This window comes from Anopheles stephensi, chromosome 3, assembly GCF_013141755.1.
Source record: "Anopheles stephensi strain Indian chromosome 3, UCI_ANSTEP_V1.0, whole genome shotgun sequence".
Lineage (NCBI taxonomy): Eukaryota > Metazoa > Arthropoda > Insecta > Diptera > Culicidae > Anopheles > Anopheles stephensi.
The window spans coordinates 84,123,122-84,144,359 of NC_050203.1; the positions used below are offsets into that span (position 1 = coordinate 84,123,122).

Here is a 21,238-nt window from a genome sequence, read left to right on the forward strand (position 1 = left end):
AAGTATTTCTTTTTCCAATCGATTCGCTTCGAGTGCTTCGGTAACTGTTCGCTTAACTTCCATTATTGTCTCTTTGAATACATACCACGAACCAACCGATTAGTTGTCAGCAGCATTATTTGCAATCAATTCGAATTCTCTGTCGTGTGTGTGTGTGTGTAGCTTATAAAACGTTGTATCATACACATGTCCATGGCGCATATTAATCTAGCAAAATTAAAGACCATGTGGTGTGATCGGGTTCGAATGGAAATTGTTGCAAACAGCATTAAACGTTGCACCGCTGCTGAACCTACGAATGGCAATTTCAAAAAAACATTTTGCCAGCGATGTACTTTCCATTAAAATGTGTTTTTGTATGTTTTTTTTTATACTTCTTAACTTTCTACTGCTACTACACATGTGTTGTTTTGTTTGTTATTTTTGGAATATTTATTTTTATATGTTGGATTCTGCTAAATGTCCGATCCTGGCCGATCGCCTACCTTCTGCACTTTAGGAACTTGTATATGCAACATTTTGCTTTGTATGAGTGTGGCAATGTGAAGGGTGATTTATATGCTTGGGTGAGATATTTTGTCCATTTCAGTTGAAAATTAAGACAAATGTTCCAGACGGTAGAAACAAAGACACGCCATGTATAAAATTTAAAAAATATGTAGAAAAAAGTGAAAACAAAACAACCATGAATCAAACATAAAACAGGGAAAAAATACTTTAGGAAAATTACACAAAAAATAAGAAAACAATGTTGGTATAATTTTTAAATATATATTTTCCGCCGAAAAAAAACGATACCTTACAAAGAAAAAAGTGTACAAAAAAACTTAAAAAAGAACGAACAATGTTCAATAATAGCATAGAGTACTTACAGTTAATGAGACAAAAAAGTGGGGGGGCAGAGTATGAATTACTAATACCGGCGTAACGTGTGTCTAGAATCTCTCTCTCTCTTTCTTTTCCATTCTCTCACTTTCAATTTCACTGTTTCGCAATGTGGTTTTACATGTTTCACATTTCTTATCCGCTTCCGCTTTGCTTATTTTGTATTTAATATTCCTATCCATTGCCCAGTGCTGTTTAATGTTTGCTTATCTACTTTTGTTCGAACGCTTCCACTTCACCACGCGAATTAATTTACTCTGACTGGGAGGTTCATAATTTCTGGTTTCATCATGTAGGTTAACAAATTATTACGCTGAAACATGCACAAGGTTTCGCTTCCAATTCCATCTCCCGTATAAGTATAAATTTTAACTCTTCCACTTTTCATTTTATCAATTTTTAATCTTGCAAATAGACAAAGCGTGGACAAAGACTGTTTTAGCTTTTGTTGTTTGCTACTATTTCGCTACCATTTTGCACTGTATCAATATCTCTTATATATCGTTTTTGCGGTTTTTCTTTTCTCTAAGAATGATTCCTTTATCTAGCAATCGGCAAAGCTCGCACTGTTTTGCTTGCATTAATCTTAACGAGCTTGTCTAAACCTACGCCAAGACGCCAAGTGTGTTTTGCTTTCGCTTTGTTTTGTGTGTAACGATCAATAAGCAACACCGATGATAAATAACAAGTAAGATAGCTTAGGAGGATTTGTTTTTAAATTGAAAATTAAAAGGCAAACGTCACCAAAACACGGAGCTTATAGAAGAAAAAAAAAATGAACGAACGTCGCAACTGGGGGAGGGTTAAGTACGTACGTAAAACGAAACTGTAATTTATAACACCGTTTTGAATTCCCCATCTCTCTTACATCGAACCTAAAAATTCATTGAATTTTCAATATTTCCTATTACCCTATCGCTCGACGCGTTTTTTACATCGCTATGGACGATTTGATTTTTTTTATGGAGGCCTAACCCCCTAACCTGGATAGGCAATAAAGTCAACTAATATTTAATTTTGATTGATGTTTAAACCCTCTCATTTAAATTTATAGGACGAGAAGCAAAATTATGTAAAAAAATACAAAATCAAAAAAAATCCGCATCGACACCCGGCGAAGGTTCGTCACTTGTTGCCGTTTGCAGTACGACGGAATCCTTTGTCCGTACGGGACCGAAATGCGCGCGATTTGCGATATCACTCACACACGCTCGCATTAGCTTATCTAATATCAGATTCGTGATCGTGATCGGCTCAGCTCAGAGATTCAGCTTCAGTTTTGGGAGTTTTCCATCATTGCCTTAAATTTTAAATGCTTGTTTCCTTTCCTTTCTTGCAATACTATTTACAACCTCTTAACGCAAGTTTGTGTGTTTCTGTGCCAGTTTTTCCCGATGCAATCGGCATATTCATGGGTTTTTATAGCACACACACACACTCCAACACTCTACCATAAGTACTCGTTCTTAAACTGTGTTCTTGTGCTATTAACATTTTGTCTACTCTACTTTCTTACTTTAACTGTTTCCACTTTCTCACGCTAACACTAATCATACGTGTGTGTATGTGTTTAATATTATTTTATATATATTACATAATTCTCTCTCTCTCTCTTTAAACATTCTTTCTGCATGCTAGTAACAGTTGAGGTATATTTGTTTGCGATACCAGTAGTAAAAACTGATGGCATTTGTTTGTTGTGACTGTTTCAGTTGGAAGTTGGTAAGAGAAACGCAACAAAAATGAAACAAAAAAAAAAATCTATGAAAATATTGCTTACAAGAAAAACAAAAAGTGTCAAAACTTAACCAGCACTTGTTAGAACTGTATAACTTCTTATAAATTACTCGTTTACCCGTTTTCTGTTGCACTCTGGTTGTTGTGTTGTGTTTTCTTCTGTCTTGTGGTAATATATGCTTGTTATTACTAAAATAAGTTGAGAAGAGGGGGGGAAAACAGCACAAACCCAAGCAAGATTCTGGTGTCTTAAGATTAAATTGTTCTTCCACTTCTGCTTCTTCTTGCAGTTATCGCCCTGAGAGAGTTTGCTTGGTACTAAATACTTATGCATGGAGGTATGTTAATTGCCATTAGCTATTACTACACGCTGCAGGAAGAGGTAAGTCAGTGGTAGATTCAGCTTCAGATCCTTCCTCTTACATGACTAACCGACTAAGGATGTTGCTCCCTTTTCTAAGCCATATTACACAGCTGGTAGTGAATGGATCCTAGGATGGTATATACTAATAGAGTTACTAACACTACTACTTGCGACCGAACCATTCACATTTAACGTCGCCTGCGATGAGGTAGAAAACGGTGTGTCCCATACGCCTGGCAGGCTTCTTTTAGCTGGGACATTTAGAGAGAAAAAAAAACGAGACCGGAAGCGGATCCGACGTTTCATTGTACTTTCTGATTGCTGTTTTAGTAATCGTGGCTTCCAGGGAAGTGTCGTTAGAATAGAGTATACTACGAGTGATATTGCAAAGTTTCCATGATAAATCGTAACCGTGTGCAGCTTCGTGTGCCACACCGTTCAGTATACAGCGGTTTGCGTTTGTAGACGTATACGTTAATAAGCAGCAGCCGCCAGAGTTGCCGTAGCGTCCCACCGCTACTCCGCTTACTATTCCATTTCGTATCGATCGGTATCGGGGGTTTGTCGTATAGCTGCTGTCGTATTTCGGGTTTGCTGTTTCGGGGCTGGTGATGTTGGTATTTTTGTTTGGTTACCCATCCTACCCTACGAACTAATGATATTGGCCTCCCGGATTTTTCGAGGACCCTTTTGAAATCGTGCATCAATAAGGAGAGATTCGTATAACAGTGTTTCGTATATGTGGTTGGTTGGATGGTTGGAGTCGGAGTCTCTCAAACCCGAGGACGACAAACCAAATTTTTCGTATAACGAGCTCGTCTTCTAGAGTACTAGCATCCAAAACAAAACTTTGTTAAAGCGAGAAGAAGGACTAAAACTGCGTCAGAAGAGTGTCCTTCCTCTCGTACACTACTAAACAAGTGGTTTTCATCAGTATACATTCGTTTGCGTTGTTTGATATTTCGTATTCCGGTATGTGTTATGGCTGTTCTGATTGCTTTCGGACACACACACACTCACGGACTGTGTGTGTTTGTGTAGTCGTTATACAAAATCGTATATCATGGTGGTCGTAGTGTCATGTGTAGAGGATGAAAGAGGTACGACAAAAAGCGGAAGGGAAGCGATCGTAAGACGTATACGCTGAGTAGTAGTATACTTAGGTTAGGTTCTTCGCTTAGTATCTTAGTATCACCCGTGCGTGCGGGCATCCTAGTTCAGGTAAGGTTTAGGGTGATCAGTAGTTTAAAAAAATCGTATCATATTTATACTTCACTAGCATATTCAGAGGTAAAAACGGTTAAGTGTCCTGCTGGTCGAGCGTATCCTGGCTCTGAGGTAGACTTGGATGTTTTGCTTGGAGATGCCCGAGCACTAAGCGAGCGGCAGACACAAACACAAAAATGCAGTTTAATTGCAATCGTATATCGTGCTTACAAGGATAACTAGAGCTTGAGGTGACTGTTGCTTATAGTCATGAGGTATTTCTGTTACTGGTTTTGCTTTGCAGGTTTTTTGCGTGGTATTTTGCGGCCCCACAACCTTCACCGACCGTTCAATCTGCCTATATATATAGCCTTACGCACTAATTTGAACCCGGTATGTACGATTTGTTCCAATGATTCTCTCGCTCCCTCTAAAAACAAATTAAATGTATATCTTCTATATCTGTATAGTTGTATAGTTAGAAAACATTCGGGAACTAAGTAGGAAACGCGCTACTCATCTTTCTCGCAAAAACTGGGGAAGGAAACCGCATGTTGTCTGAGGAGGTTGTCATACTTTTCACACATCGGCCCCGGTTTTCCGGTTTTCTGTACCCTCTGCGGAGGGTTTTGCGTCGCTTTTGCAAGGATGTTGTTACCTTGCATGATCGACTCGGGCGCGCCGCTGTTCCTATATAGCTTAAACACGATGGCACAATGAATTTCTCGGACAGGGAACGCGTGTTCGGTGTGATGTTCCGCGCGTCCGCACGCAGTATACACGGCCGAAGGAGCGAAGACGCTACAGGTGAAGTGGTAAAATGCGTCCCATCTTTTCTTTTTCCGGACTCACAACGGTGGTTTTGCTTCTTTCCGCATCTCGCGCTGTGTGTTTGTGTATAGTAAATGGCATAAGTGAATCGTTTTTTTTTCTTCTGCTGTAACGGTGCCTAATGCGTTGCGATGCTTTCATCGTCCGAGTAGTTGCGCTCGTCAGCCGAACTGTTGCCATCGTCATCGTGTGCTCCGGAACCCTCTAGCCCCAGATCCATCGGTTCGGAGGATCCACCACGCCGGATAGCATCACTGTTCAGTATGCTGTTGTTGTTGTTGAGCCCATGATTGCCAGCATTGCCTCCGGGACCGCCGCCAGCACCACTCGCCGCTAGCGCGAGCAGTTTCTGATGATTGCTCGTCTGTAGTAGACGATCGGTGTCATTGTTTCGGTTCCCCGTGCCGGTCGGTTCGATCGTAACGTTAGGAGACGACTGTAGCTTAGCCAAAGACGATAGGTCCGGATTGTTCTGGTTGTTGTTGCTGGTTAGCTTGGCTAGATCGAGCTGTGGAGGTAGGAAGCCCGGCGGTAGCTGATCGAGATTGTGACCGAGCGTTTTGAGGTGGGCAATCTTGGCGGCTTGCAGGGCAGCTGCAGCAGCTTGCTCCTGGGTCATACCACTCATACCTGAAGTGGGGGAAGAAGAATTGGATAAATTAGATTCTTCCAAACGTACACACGCTCGCGACTTTACTTACCAAATGCATTCTCGGTAATAAATTGCAAATAAGTGTCCAAGATGGCCGATCCTGTCGGGGTGTTCGATTGCATGTGGTTCATCGGGCCACCGGGACCACCACCTCCGTGACGATCCGGTCCACCCATACCGTTACCTCCGCCGTTTCCATTACCACCCGGTCCTACGTTGCCCGGTCCACCGTTTCCATTGCCTCCGTCACGTCCCAATCCATCAAGGCTCAGCTTTGGAGTACCTTCGCCTGGTCGCACACGCGTTATGGTGGTTGAGTTCAAGTGGTTGAAGCCTGCAATTGTAGGAAGCATGAAACATCAGCAAGAACAGCGAGACATAAAAAAACGCCTTCGCTCCGAATCAACTTACCGGTTGGTGACATGCCCATCATACTCTCGTGGAAGCGTCTCTGCGACTCACTGTGACTGCTCTGGGACATGGTCAAATCTTCCGGGTCATCAAAGTCCTCTCCACCGTCACCCGATCGTAGCTCCAGCTTCATACCATCGTTACGGCGCGTCCCGGTTGGTGATGCACGGGCACGCAACTCGGCCGGTGAAATCTTAACTCCCGCCTTGGCCAGCAAGCGTGACGCTAGCTCCGGATCGAACGGGCTCGGCATCGGCAGTACGGGCAGATCCTTGGTCGAGATACCACGATGCTGGCGGGACATGTGCGAGTGTAGCGAGTTGCGGGATTTAGCGACCGTACCGCACAGCACACACCGGTAGCCGGGGCAGACCGTGTGCTTGTCCTCCAGATGGGTACGCAGCGTGTGAGCCGAACGGTAGATCTTACCGCACTTCGGGCAGGGTCGGGGATCAGTGGCACGAACGCGCATTTCTAAGGAACGGCGAGAAACTGTAATTACGACCGTTAAGTACCGTTTTGGGGTAAAACGGGAGGATGACGGATGCGATTGAAAGAAACGGAGAGAGAGAGAGAGAGAGAGAGAGAAAGAGCGAAAAACGAGAGGGAGAAAATAAAGTAAAATAAATAAAACACAACAAAAAAACAAAACAAGCAGCACTATTGGGCACCTAACGATAAATTTGCACAAGTATTGGAAAATAGGGAAAAAGAACGGAAAATCAGAAGGAAAAGGGGAGAAAAGGAATAAGAAAAAAAAGGAAAAGCAAAGTAGGATAATGGGGAAAGTGTTAAGCGACAAAAGAAGGAGAAAAGAAAAGATAAAAATAGAGAAGAAAAAACACCCACTAACACGATCACCTGTGTTAGTAGCTTAGAAAAGGGTGTGAGTTATATAGTTAAACGGGTTACTTAGGTTAGTGTACTGTGTTAAACTTTACCACTTCAAACCATTTTTGTTTTGTGTTGGTGAGTAGAAGAGCTAGAAAGAAGAGGGCAAATACAAACAGGGCGAAACAAACGAAGCGAGAAAAAAAAGGTTGCACGAATTGGGCTTTTCCTTCTTATTCATCTGTTCATCCAGGGTTTGCTGCCCGGGTTTCGGTTTTATTTTCTTATCATTTCTCTGCCGTGTTATTAATGCTGCTTATAGTAAGCTCCTTTTCCCTTTCTTCCTTTTGCTCCTTGTTGTTTCCTTTCCATACGAATGCAACGAGTGCGAAAGTGTTGTGTTTTCTGTACATTGTCTGTACGGTGTTTGTGTATTTTCGTTCTGTCCTTTTCCTGTCAACTTTCAACTTTTAGAGATCGTTTTTCGTTTTCCGTTTTTCTGTTTTGCATTTAGTATGTTTTAGCGGTTTTGGCTGTAAGCTTCGAAATGCAGGGTTCCGTTTTTTCCCCCAATTTTGTAACTTTCTTCTTATACAAAACTACTAACTTTTTACAGATAACCAATATATGCTGCTGCGTTCGTTTTTCTTTCCTCTTTTAAACACTTTTGTTTTCGTTTTTGTCTTACGTTTTCGTCGTCCTTTCTTTTCCTTCTTTTCCATCCTGGGTTCTCTCTTAGGTGTAATATGGCGCTAAATATAGTTGTATACTTGTAGATCTTTTTGTATAGCATATTACGGCGTTCCTGGATTCTTTGGGCCATGCTTAGCCGGGTTTAGTTTCACTTTAAAGCGCGAGACTTGGTTTTTGCCCCATTGCGTGTGTGTGTGTGTGTTTATATGTGTGTAATCTTTGCGGTGCCAGCTGTTCTATCTATCGGGGGCTATTTTTTTCGCACAGTGGAACTCAATCTGTTTTTAACGACAAAGAAATCCTAACCTAACAAAGTGTCTGTAGTGTGTTTCCCTCACTCGCTCGTAAGCGACAGGGGTTCAGAGCGAACAAAGCCTTATCTAAGCGATACCCTAAAATATATTATACTACGCTGATCAAAATGGCAAAATAGAGGAACAAATCTTATCAGTGTGTTTTTGTTTTAGTTTCTGAACTCTCTCTCTCTCTCTATTAAATTGCTTCCAGGAGGCTTTCCCTTTAACGGTTTACGTATGCGTTAAACGTTTCCACAAAACTTTGCGAGGTGTTCCGTTGTTTCGTTAGTTCCTGTCCTTATGTTTTTGTTCTTCTAACTCAGCAGATAACACAAACGCCCGAATTTATGTCAAGCCGATAATTACCGATAGAGAGTGAACAAGTAAATAGTGTGTGTGTGTGTGTTTGTATCAGTTAAAAGCCCGAGCATGATGTGTGTGTGGGAAGGTTTGGGTGTTTCGTAACGGTTGTCGCCCATTAATTGGACAAGCAAGCAAGACTCTAGCCTGGCAGCCGATCGCCGTAATTAGTTTAGCACATTCATTCGCTTTTTTTTTTCGCGTGGAGTCCTCTCCGAGTACAGAAAGGATAGTCCACGGTCCACGGGTGATGATGATGATTACTGTTTGACTTTACTTTACCCGTAACGCCGGGGGTTTTGTTTTTGGTGGTTGAAAAATTATTCTAGGTGTGGCCCGGGTTGACTGGGGTTTTTTTGTTGGGGCACGGTCCAACCGCCAAGAAACAGGCACCCCCGATATTATTCTTCAACAGCCGGGGGGGACCGCGTGTAAAGTAGTGTACGTAACGGGTTCCGCTAATGGAACTATCAACCGGCGTGACTGGGCAGAAGTGGACTCGGGTATTCTGGACGATAAGGGCGAAGGAGAAAGGTGTACCAGAAATAAGAATTATTTGCAAACAGCAAACAGAAAAAAAGTCTATCTTTTATCCAAGTAAAGTGTTTGTCTAAGTTGTTTCTTCGCTGGTGTCTTAAGGTGCTTGCTGTTATGGTCGTTATGTCTAGCTTAACCACACTAACCTATAAGGCCGTTTTTGTTATATTTATTTGCTTTTCTGCAGGCATAGGAATGTTTTTCGACTGTCTTTTAGGCTGTGTGTGTGTGTGTGAATAATAATTTTCCATATACAGCTAATTATCGGCTTTGACATCACGCGTACCTAAACGAGCCGTGCGGCGTCAATAATTTCGATGTGTTTTTAACTTATTCTTTTCTGTCACCTTGTTTGTTTTTTGTTAATTAATTTATCTTCCTTTTTTATTTGCTGTTTACTTTACTATCTTAGTAGGAACCTTTTATCGTGTTTTCTCTTTTAGTTTTGCTCTAGTATTCTTAGACTCCGTTGGACACTTGCTCACCAAACGCTACGCAAAATAAAGGTGCGCCACGCTCGCCCGATTAGATCAGGCAAGCATTTTCCCATTATGGCTTTACTTGTGTGTGTGTATGTTTAATTTGTGTGTATGTGTCCTGCGTAATATAGTCTCCTGGGCGGGGGTTAGGAATTACTCAAGTGAGATTAAAAGTTAGTAGTTACTTATCAGCGTTTCAGCGCGCGCTTCCGCTTTGCTGTAGTGGATATGGACTTTAACTTAAAAAAAACCGTACTAACTCTTTCCGAAATAAATTGGTATGATTTTTTTTGTTTTCATCTATCTAACCAGCATAATATAGTTGCATCAAGAAGGAAAATAAATAACAGATATCAATATACGACGACGGTCGTTCGTCGTTGTTTCTTTTTTTTTAGAATCAAATCGCCACTGTATTACGGGCTCGTATCTACTACTACTAATTAAACCTTTTTTTCTTCTTTTTGTTTTGCTGATAATACTGTTCGTATTAGAAGAAATATGATACTAAAAAAAGCAATTTTCTTCTTTTGCACCTTTTCAAAAAAATCCTCCAGAAAAAACACAAACTCAATTTTCTTATGACACATTTATACCAAAGGACTAGAGCGAATTTAGTGTTTTGTTTCCACGAACTTATAGACAGTTTCACTGCTTTGCTTGTTTTGTTTACTATCTTGTGTGGTTGTTGTGTTTTTGCGTGTTTATCTATTGCCCTGCTATAATTATAGTTCATTTCCATGCTGTTTGTTTCTTTTGCTGGTAGAGAATTCAATTTTGCTCATTCTAGTTGCGTGCTGTTGCCACGGGATACTAGCAATTATCTGTTCTCCCTACAGCTTTTCACCGTTGTCACGTTTGTTCCGAAGCACAATAGTATGTGTTTGTGTGTATGTGTATATATAGCCTTGTTTTTCGCCTCATTTGTGTGTTTTTGCTTCCGTAGTTGTTTCCGTTTGCTTGTTTTACTTTAATTTTTAGGAACTTTAGTTAGTTTTTAGGACACTCACGCGTATCGCTAGCGAACCTGTTCATAATACTAATGATAATAGTTATAGAAATCTTTCACACCAGAGCACGCACACCGCTCAATCGAGAGAAAAGAAACGTCTTTCTCGCTCTCTCTCTCTCTCTCTCTCTCTCAAAAAGTCAGCCATTTTACGTAATTAAAGTAAAGGAAATGCATTCAGGGAGGGAAAATGACAACCGCCAGCACTTATCCGCGTATCTAGCCTCCATCGTTAGGAATGTGGTTTACATTGTAGCGACTTCCCAAAAGACGACCCCAAACTACTCTCAAGGCATGCCAGTAAAGGGACCGCCCGAAGAGCGCATCGCCTTCATCTGTGCCCACTGGTTCGTGTGCTTCAGCCGCATATGATTGCGGACCGAGTTCGGGTGAGCAAAGCGCCGGCCACACTGAATCACCGGACAGACGGGACTGTCGCGTGGATAGTGTCGATCGAGATGTTGTCGGAAAACGCGTGGCTCCAGTGGGACTTCACACAGTGGACAGGGAAGTAGATAGACTTGCCCGTTTCCCGCACTACCCGAACCGACGTTTGAAGTGCCAGAGCTGGTCGAGCTACCAGCGGCACTAGAGCCGCCAGCGCTGTTACTGTAAGCGGCGGCAAATAGACGATCAGCGGCGGCGGCTGCCGCAGCAACGGCCGCCGGTGATGGTGAAGAATTGCAGGCTTGCTGTGACTGTTGTGATTTGTTGGGTTTACCACCGTTCCCCGGCTCGTTGCCCGTCACCGACGATCGGCCACCGGTTGTGGTCGCCGGTGATGCCGACCCACCACGCTGATGATGGTCGGTGTTGGCCGTTTGACCGAGGTTGAGCACATTGGTTGGTGTGAGAGTAGGCGTTGGCGGTGTGCTGGCCGTGGACAACAGAAATCCGGCCAACTTCTGATGGTGCTGATGCTGCTGAGCCTGCCGTTGTAGGAGCGCCTGCAGCCGAACCTTTTCGTTGAGGAAGTGTTGCTTGAGGGCAAGCTCGTGTGTGCCAGCTTTGTGATGGGCGGCAAAGAAATCGGCCGCCGCCTGCTCACTGCCAGCATCACCAAGCGCACTGGCACTAGCAGCAGCGGCAGCCGCCAGTACTCCGGCGGCCGCCATTCGCTTGTGATACTCGCTGTCGAGTGTGGTCGCAATGGCCGACAGTCTTCCGTCCACCTTCAGATCGAGCTCGTTGTCTTCGCTACCACCACCATCTTCCTCCTCGTCTTCGTCCTCATCGCGCAGAGGCGTCCGTATGCCGGCATGATCCGGTTCCGTGTGATTAGTGGCCGGGACGCGTCGCTCACCGACATTCTCCTCTTCGTCCTCGTCCTCGTCACTATGCGTCGCGTTGTAGGTCGGCTTCTGCCGAGCTGGCACTTCGGTGTGGTTTGCTGTGGTTTGCGATCGTCGCAAAGCGAGCGCCTCCCGTACATCATCCAGCACGGACGGACCGTTCAGGCCCGATCGCTGTCCACGCTCGTCCGTCTGCTCCTCGAACGCTTCGTCCGATCGCATCGACACGGACGGTGAGGCCACATTGTGGTGCCGTTTGAATCGCTTCGCAAACCGGCGTTGATGCTGCTGGTGGTGCCGGCCAGCACCACCGGAGCTCGTACAATCGAGCCCATTCTTTTCGAGTTCGCGCCGTCGCCTTCCGGATGATGCTCGGTCCTCGAGGTGAGCCGCTCGATGAGCCGGTGCATCATCGTTACGCTGCGGCTCATCGATCTCCTCCTTTATCAACGCGTCGCAATGTTGCCGCGCATCTGCAATCGTGTTTGTATTAGCGTCATTGTTTTTTTTTTGTGCGGGAGTTTTTTTTATTTGGGGGGGAGAGAGCAGAAAGTAGAGGGGTTGGGGTGGGTGGATGGGGGTGAAATTTTGGAGTTTTGTATTTCGCGCCCCCTTTTTTAGGGGCGCCCCCGCTGCAGCACAGTGTTAACAATGATGATTTCTGATCGCCCGAATTATGTTGTTTTTTATTGCTGTAACTTCTGGCCGGTTGGTGCCGATCGGATCTTGTGTTGTGTGATTTTGAATTTTTGCTTTAACGATCGTTTAGCTTGATGCTATTTAGATCGGCATTTTGTCTTTTGTTTCACATCCCGTAGCTTTATGGCACATTTTGTTCAGGTTTTGGAGCATATTTGATAGCGAATTTTATCGTTCTCCGATGTGATTGGGCGGGATGCGATTTGCTTTTGCCGGTTGTGCCATTAAGTACGATCCGTTCTGTTTGTTTTGGATGTAATTTGATGCCAATTTGTATCTGTTTGTATCAGTCCAATTTTTCTCCACACAAACATCAAGATCACCGGGGCCATTCATTCAAATTGGTTTTCGCTGTTGCGTTTTAATTTATTGTACCGTTTGACTTTTTCTTTGTCTTCACTTATTACCATACGTTCATTATTAATATTTATTTATTTTAAACGTTCCTTACTAGCGATACTAAAACGATAAGGATGTACTAAGTCGAACACAATAAAGCTTACAACGAAAAATGAATCAAACAAAGAAAACAACAAACCACAAATATCGAAACGAAAAGGAAACGAAAAAGGACGCAGACACACACATACATACGAACAAACGAAAACACACACACAGACACGCATGATGGAGATAAAACAAAAACAGAGGCAAAACAAACCAAGTGAATAGAAACTTATGAACATACAACTTGGGTAAACAAACTAGAAAAGTAAAATGACAAACACAATGGATGAGTGAGAGCAAAAGAGAGAAAGAGAGGCGCTCAACCAACAAGTAAAAAAAAACATAAAGCTAATACGTATATGATGAAATGAGTTAAAAATGCTTCCCTCTCTCTAATGAGTTGGTTTTTTGGGTGTTTTGAGCTACAGAAAAAGGTGAAAATTTTGATAATTTTTTTCAAATTTCTCTTTCAAATTCGCCATACAGTTGGGTGTTTTCGTTTCGCTTTACAATGTTTTTTTTTGCCAACAGATTTTGCCCGTACTTTCAATAATCGTTGCCCTGCCCTGCACAATGGTGTAGTGGTTTGCCAATTGTTTTGCCATAGGTGTCTGTAAATGCCAATCGAACGAAGAGGTCTGGTGGTGGATGTGGGTGAAGTTTATGGTGAAAGAGGATTAAAGGGACAAATTTGCGTCTCATCACGACCTAAAATCTCTCTCACACACACACACGCGCGCGCGCAATAAAAAATTAACGATAGCAAAAGTGCAATTACAGTAACACAAAGGGTGGTGGTGATAAGGAACAAACGAATGTGTAAATTGTAGGAAAATCAAAAGGACGTTGCATTAAACAAAAATAGAAGAGGCATCGAATCAAGTGGGAACGAAAACAATTGTAAAAGACACAAGAAAAACACAAACTGTCCTAAAGAATAGATTAAGGTTTGCGCAGTTTTACTCAATTTTTTTGTGTGGTCCTTCGGAACGATTTTTCGATATTTTTGCTTTGTTTTTCCAAAGTTTTCCAATTGTGGTTTTTAATTGCAACGCTCTTAGTCCATATCTTATCGGTTCTTACCTTTTCTAATTATGTTTTGTATTTTTTGAAATTTTTGTTCTCTTCTTTCTCTTATTCCAATAGTTAGTAAACGATTTCACAGTTCCGTCTTTGTGTGTTAGTTTGCCTACGTTTTTAGTACAACAATTTTATTTTTTTATTTGCATTCTTCCTACTCTTGAAGCCGCTTTAAACCGTATCGTTTGCTTCCTAATCACCTGAGCTGTTGAGTGAAAGTATGAACAGGCTAGCTTTTTGTGTGTTTGCGTGTGCGTGTGTTTGTAAATGGTTCAATTTGGGAAGGCAGTACAGTTTTGCTTGTTTTTTTGAAAATTTGAAAGCAAACATTCGTTTTGAGGTTAACAATACAAATTAAAACACTTCTTTTGGTGTAAAAATAAAAACATAACCGAAACTTAAAACCAGCCAAAGAGGACAGCAGGTAAGAATGGGGAGTGGGAACGCTGTGCTTTTTGAAGTGAGTGTGCGGGATGTAAATAACCAGCGCAGGTGAAATTTAGTACAATATGCAGGGTTAGTAAATTTTGTGCAGGATGGCAAAAACTTGTTCCGGGACAATGAGGGACGAATTGGTTTGCAAATCGTGTTGTGCAGTATTTTTGTTATTTCTATACGCCAATATACAATTTGTAAGTTTGTAAAACCAGATTGAGACCAATCGGAATGTAAAAGGGGGGAAAAACGATTGGTGGAAAGCAAAAAATGCTACTATATTAAAAAGTTGAAACTATTATAACAACAAAAGAATGAAGTGTACAACAAAAAAAGAAAAACAGACGAAACACACCAACAAAATAATAAAGAGGCACACAGAAAGTAAAACAAAACAAATGAGTGATATAACAAGAGGAACAAAACAAGATGAAAAAGAGGATGTCAGTAGGTAACAAGGGAAGTAAAACCAACAATACTATCGAAAAGAAGAAAAAACCCGAAAACTAAAGGAATGTTTAAGTTAAGTAAATATTAATAATTACTATGCTGAACAATCAGAAATCATTATTAAACACTGAACGGTGGTCCGGGAGGTTCATTATTAATGGTTGATGGTACGTTATCGGTCGCGATTTTTTTCGTTTATTATGGTTACATCGGAAGCGGAGCGCGAGTAGAAGAAGGGAAAGCGATAGCAATCCACCTTGAATGGATTGGCTCCGTTCTAGGTTTTATTTTTTTATTTTGCTTGTTTGTATTGGGAAGTGAAAATTAGTTAAAAGAAATACAGCGTAAGCTAGAGAGAGAGCGATCAAAATAGATTCAAACTATCACAAACAAATCAATTACGTTTTACGTTCGGAAAAAAATCCCGGCACTCTACTCTAATCAAAAAAACTATTTTCGAGTGGAATTCCATACTAAGAATTACAATCAAAAATCTAGTTGGTTATTTACCTATCAAATCGGATATTCTTTTGCGACATGTTCAACTGAGCTTGTAACTATCTTCGAGCGCTTTTGTTGTTGAGATGTAGTAGATATTTTTAATTAAATTTATTTGCACAAAACACGAAAATGCTATTGGCTGTCACAGCCGACAGTGGGCATAGGTTAGATATAAAATAAAATAAATGCCAATTTTATTATATTTCCTACTGTGCGTGCTGGCACATCGATGGAGACGCATGGTACTTTACGTGGAAGACGCTACGATCCACGTGCTTTTCCATCGGGGATTTTATTGTCCATTTTCCCCGCATGCATCAGCTAATCATAGGCATCGGGGGTGGAGAAAAAAGCGGATTCCATGTCCACCTTAAACCTCCATCCTTCCCTTTTAAATGGGGCATAATTAAACAAATTCACGGAACGTAACGGAACCATTTTTTATTCTACGTCACCGATAACAAAGCCCCCCAAACCAGTCGATAAAAGCATAAAAATATGTTGCAAAACATCATAAATCTAGTTGCGGAACGGGTTCAATTTCGTTGGCCTCCAAACTTCCCCCAACCAACAACATATTGGAAACGGTTATTTCGTATTGGATTTATTCATTTGCAATCAAGCGTAGGCTTTAGAGCTTACATAAGGGAGGAGAGAGCGAAAAAAAAGCGAAGCGGCTCAAACGACGTACACGAGGCCGTTGTTTTAATTAGAAAATCGATTAAATTTTTTGCCGCTTCCCCATCATCCCCATTGCCCCGCGATCCTTCTTCCATTTGTTCTATTGTTTCTGATGATCTATTCCAGGCAGACATTAGGAAAAAAAACCTCGAACAAAACAGGATTAGAAAGGATACACACACACACACACGGTGGTGGTGGTTGGTGCTTCCGGCGTAGATAGAAATGAGCACAAATTTAGTGCCACTACTACCACCACCCGAGACCGGGGACGATGATTATTACCCATTGGATCGGTTATTGTAATTGTATTGCTGGGCCTTTTTTTCTCAGCTGAGCCTCGTTCTAGCTGCTTCTGTTGTGTCCCCATTTGCTGGCCTTCGTTAAATAATGGACGGTGGTTTGACTAAAATTTTATACGTATCCCACCAACCCGCTGGAAAGGTGAAATTACACGCTTTTATGGACGCTGTTCCCCACGGGGAAGGGAGTTGAGGGGTTGAGCGAATTGGCTTAATGAAAGCGATTGATTGAATTTTTAAAAGAAGGCCAACTCTAGGTTTCGATCGCTTTCACCGGTTGTATAGGTATCTCGTTTATAGATTTAGATGTCGTTTAATGTCTTTCGGTATAATTATCGAAACAGGGAGCCATCCAGCAAAAAAAAAAGTTGCATCCTTTTGGCTCCGAAGGTTGAAACGGGGACACGTGACCGGAAGTGGAGCAAAACGATTTCGATAATTTCGATTAGCCTGGAAAGGTGGTCCATCCAAGCTCAGGATGGCTGCTAAAGGGATTTGTTCTATTTCATAGTATATCGTAAGGTAAACTGTGCCAAAAAATGCTTCGAAGGTTCGAAAAGATGGTTACGACTCAAAAATAGTTAGGACAAACCAAAAAACCCCCCGCACAAGTGCTCCAGAATCAGACCAAATCCGGTTCTCGGCTCTTCAACTCAACCACAACTGACCTCCGCTCCCTTCCTGTTGCCTGCCCGAGCCGTTTCTCTTAATGCCACCCATGGGTCGGAGGTATCATCATGGAGCAGCAAAGGAACATTAACGTCAATGGTGTCACTTTCGCAAGTAGAGGCGCACCTAGCGACTAGCCGGGAGTTCTGCGACCGAGCAGAACACAGGCTCGGGCTCACACGAAAAGGATTGCAGAAAAGGGGATTTTATAATCACATTCAATGGATAATTATGCCTTAACTATCATTAAAATATTCCATTTTGAGGATTATAATTATCATCATTTCGACATTAAGAATTTTGCCCGTGCTCCTTTTGCCGCCTGCCGCTGGAGAATGGTTCAAGTGGGTAGGGAGGGGTTTTGTCTATCTCTGTGTGTGGGGATAATGTGTATGTGGTGGATTGAGTGTGCAGTTAGACAGACCGACCGACCGACCGACCGACCGGGGAAAGTAGTTTTCCCCTTTTCCCGGGGTCGTATGGACGGATGGTGTGAGAGCTAAATGAAGGTCCTTAGCGTAAACAGCGCCAAAGTTGGGCCTGGCTGTCATTCAAACCGTTCGTGTGTGAGTGTGAGGCATCACCAGAACCTCGTCCACCTACCAGCCAGCTACAATGGAAAATTGCTTTCCATAGGTGAATTGTTGTTGTTAGCTTTTTTGTGCCTTTTCTTCTTCCTATCCATCCTCTTCATGGGTACATTGTTAAGGTTCATCATAGAGTGTGTCTCTTGCCATCACATTTTGCCCGAAGGAAGTTTCCCAGTTTCGGTGTCAACTTTTTGGGGCGAGTGCGTGTGTGTGTGGAGTGTAATAAATTTTAATTCCTTCTTCAATGGAAGTCTCAGATTTTCTATGGAATTTGTAGTGCCCTAGAAGCTGGAGTGGGGATAGTGAGGAAAATGAAGAAAAACGTGGGCCGAAGCTGGGTTGAGGCAAAAAAGGGACTAATGACAAATTTATGCACAAGACGGTTAAATGATCTTTTGCGACCGTTGTTGAACGCTTGAAAGTAGTGAAAATAGGAACATTTTCCTTTAGAATTGCAATATAGAATAAACTGTTTGGTTCGAACAATTCGAGCAGTTTCTTGTTAGAAATAAAATCGATGTCAATCTTATGTTTGTCAGGAAGGTCCTTATCAGCTAAAACGTCTCTGCAGGACCTTCCGATCCGTACCGCGAGTTATAATTTTCGTAATTGAAAATGCTTGTGCTTCTCGAAGGGAACCGCATTTTCTTGGCCAGCCAGACATTCATTTGCCCAACAGTCGTATATGTTGCATGTTTGGTATCAGTTTGGCGACCACCATCATGCTCTGCTAGTAGCAGGTGCCTTCGCTACTTCAAATCCTTGCTTGATGTTCTCGGTTTCCGTTGGTTTTTTTTAATTCTACTTTCATCAAAATCAAGTTACGGAAAAGGGAAATGAATAAATGAAGTAAAAGGTTGGTTTCGCAAGCGCTTTGATACATGGCTTTCGAAGAGACAAAAACTGGCTAGAAATCAAGAACACGAGCTTCGTACATTCGAGTTTTCCACCAAAACCTGTTGTCTAGGAGTCGTTTGAGGTTTTTTTCAACTCCCCTTAAGCTGTCTGTGGATAAGGAGCGAAGACAAGTGTTTGTTTTTCTTTCTCCCAAGAAGACGAAAAAACAGAAGTGGAAACAACCCCTCGTGAGTTTCTCAGTTATCAATTAGTCAGGACAGGGAATATGTTCCACACAGCTAAGCAGGGAAGGTTATGGGCTGGTGATTTTCTTGTAGAAATCCTACCAAGCTGCAACCGGGCGAAGCGTATTTGTATCACGATATCGTGATGGCTGTCAATTTCATTCGACATCCGAAATCGCAATCGTACGCAGAATGTCGTGTCGTGTGTACTGTCAGCACGGGTATTAGTTGTTGGGTGTTTTTGAGTGTTGATTTTTTATTCAACATTAGTTTGGTTGTATCGTTAAGTGGGTAAAAGAAGAAGCAACAAAAAAACAGCCCCCCCTCACACACATTCAGTACATTTTGGAGTATGTTTTGTCGAGAAGTCCTGCAGACTTCTTAATGGTAGGTATGTTTTTTTGTTGTCGTTGGGTGGAAAGAAAAACCCCTCCGAAATCGGATGCTCCAAAACGAGCCTCTGACACGACGACGCTTCTTCGATGTGAAGGGTGCCGATATCGTGCCGGGCTCTCATCATAATTATCAGGCAAAAAGGGAAAAGAATAGAAATTTGTCCAACAACATGTAGTTTTCGAGAGGCGTTTTTTTTTGGTTTCTTGAAACGCATCAGACATAAAAAACACACAGTGTGGTATGCATTTTTAACATTCGGGAAAAACTCCTTTTCTGGCTTCAAAATGTTCCAACCAGCGACAAGAAAAGGAGTATTTCTTTCGCCTTCTGTTCTCGCCCGGAAAAGGAGCATCTTGCGTAAATACCGTTAATTAGGCATAAAATTGAATTTCCTTTTTCCGGTTCGCGTGTCATATTCCTCCCTTTAAACGGAGGGCAAAACCACTTGAATGGGAGTGCGCGCTCCCGGCCGGTCGGTCGATAGAGAAAATTAATTTGATAGAATAGGGTGTTTTTTTGCTTGCTCTCCCTACAATCGGTTACTTATTACTGTATTGGGGATGCTGAGTGTTTGGACGGTTTGTCATTTTTGTTGGCCATAAAAGCATCAAGAATCACTTTTCCGAAACAATTGATTTTTAAAATTGGGTTTTTCTTACCTCTCGCAAGAACGACGACACAACTAGGTCGTCCCCGGTTTTAATGAGGAAGTTTTGCTGTGTCCCATCGATAAGTGAGGGCTGGACATAAACATGGTTGGTTGCTTTTTTTTCTTAAAAAAGGGTACAAAACAATCAACGTAGCCCTAACCTCGTTTAATTATTCACCAGCTCCACCATTTAAGGGTGGCCAGCCACTCAGCCCCGGGTTGGGGAAAAATAGTACGTCAAAAATGAAATGAGTAACGAGCCGCGTAGCCGGAGGAATCGGAGTTGGTGGATTGGTAACTAACGATCGGGAAGGAAAATTAAAATTGGACCCAAGAAAACCCCATCCCACTCTCCCTCCCATTACCACCCATTTATGGGGGTGAGGAAGAGAATCGTGTTAGGCTTAGGAAGCCCGTAAGAAACGATGAGGAAATGTGTAAGTGTTCGCGCGCTCAGGTCCGCTTCCATTTGTTTCGTTTCCGATGGGCCTCCTAAATCCTTTCATCGGTCCAGCTATAAATAAAAGACACACGCATACATTTTCCTATTTTTTCCCTTCAGTTATTATCGCTCATTTCCCCATCTCCTCTTGTTCGAGCCCACCAGGCGAGCGCGATTTGATCGCATAAATTCAAATTCATGTATTTCGTTAATTGAAAATGAATGTTTTTGTGCGAAAATGGCAGACGTTCGATACTGGCCGCTCCACTCGAGGGGCAGTAATCAAAATTGCAGCAGTCTCCAAATCCACCAGCCTCAGCTCAATGTACCCAAGTCTGTGAGCGAAATTCTATTTTGCGCTTAACGCAAAGCCGTGCAGACATGTGTGTGTGTGTGTCTGTATGTGTGGCGATAATAGCATTCTTGTGGAGATGGAATGCTGGCTGGACTGGCGAGCCTTGAACATGCCCGAGAGGTGAAGAAAAGAAGCCATCGACGGATGATGAACGATAAGCGGAGTTTGGGAAAGCCCGGGACCAGAAACCCGGGTCGCGTTTGAATAGCGATGCTGATGATTTATGCTGCACCGATGCGCATCGTCGGCTAGTTTTCGGCACCTATAACGCACGGGAAGTGGGGAAAGTGGGGAGGGAGAGGGATAAAAGGCATGAGAGTGAGAGGAAGTCGGTTAGGTCCGGAAATTAACCACGCACTCTGCAATCAGGCAACGACGATGACGACGTTGGTGACCACGACGACAACCACCATCACAGGGACCCGGCGCGCACTGTGATACCGAAGGGCGGGATAATGTCGTTTGGTCTCCCTGACAGATCCACCTCCTCTCCAGCCCCTTTTATCATCCCCTCACAGCACCCCGGAAGGGTAGGGCTTGCAGATGCCAACCTCCAAAAACTCACGGTACACGGGCGGACACGGCGATCCAGGCCGCACACCAAGTGCAGCAGTGTGTATGATTCTGCATAAATTAATTAGAAAACTTCCCACCCACCCCCGCCTTGCCTCATATTTTCCCCTGAACTCCCCCCTGCAAAAGGGGGCTGTCTGTTGAATTCGTGTCTCTCGGTCGAGGAACACCAGCGCCTAGCACAAGACCCTAGACGCGTAGACGCGTATCGCCCGGTACGGATAGACGATTCGTTCGCTTCATCCCTGAAACACATGCTCACCGTACCATCGGCCATCGTCGGCTGCCTTGGTCGCTTGGTTGC

General features: G+C 43.0%; 1 protein-coding gene across 6 annotated transcripts in view; it reads right to left on the reverse strand.

Moving 5' to 3' along the window:
• Window positions 1–757: 757 nt before the first annotated feature.
• LOC118513807 (protein abrupt-like) overlaps window positions 758–21,238 on the reverse strand; it is a 104,815-nt gene continuing 84,334 nt past the window's right edge. For 3 of the 6 annotated variants that reach the window (XM_036060012.1, XM_036060011.1, XM_036060010.1), the window contains exon 8: window positions 7,142–12,056. In XM_036060012.1, coding sequence (XP_035915905.1) covers window positions 10,579–12,056 — 1,478 coding nt within the window. In that variant the 3' untranslated portion in view covers window positions 7,142–10,578. Of the gene's footprint in view, window positions 5,654–5,724; window positions 6,010–6,086; window positions 6,579–7,141; window positions 12,057–21,238 lie in introns of those variants that run through there. The other 3 variants (XM_036060016.1, XM_036060014.1, XM_036060013.1) reach the window with 3 other exon arrangements.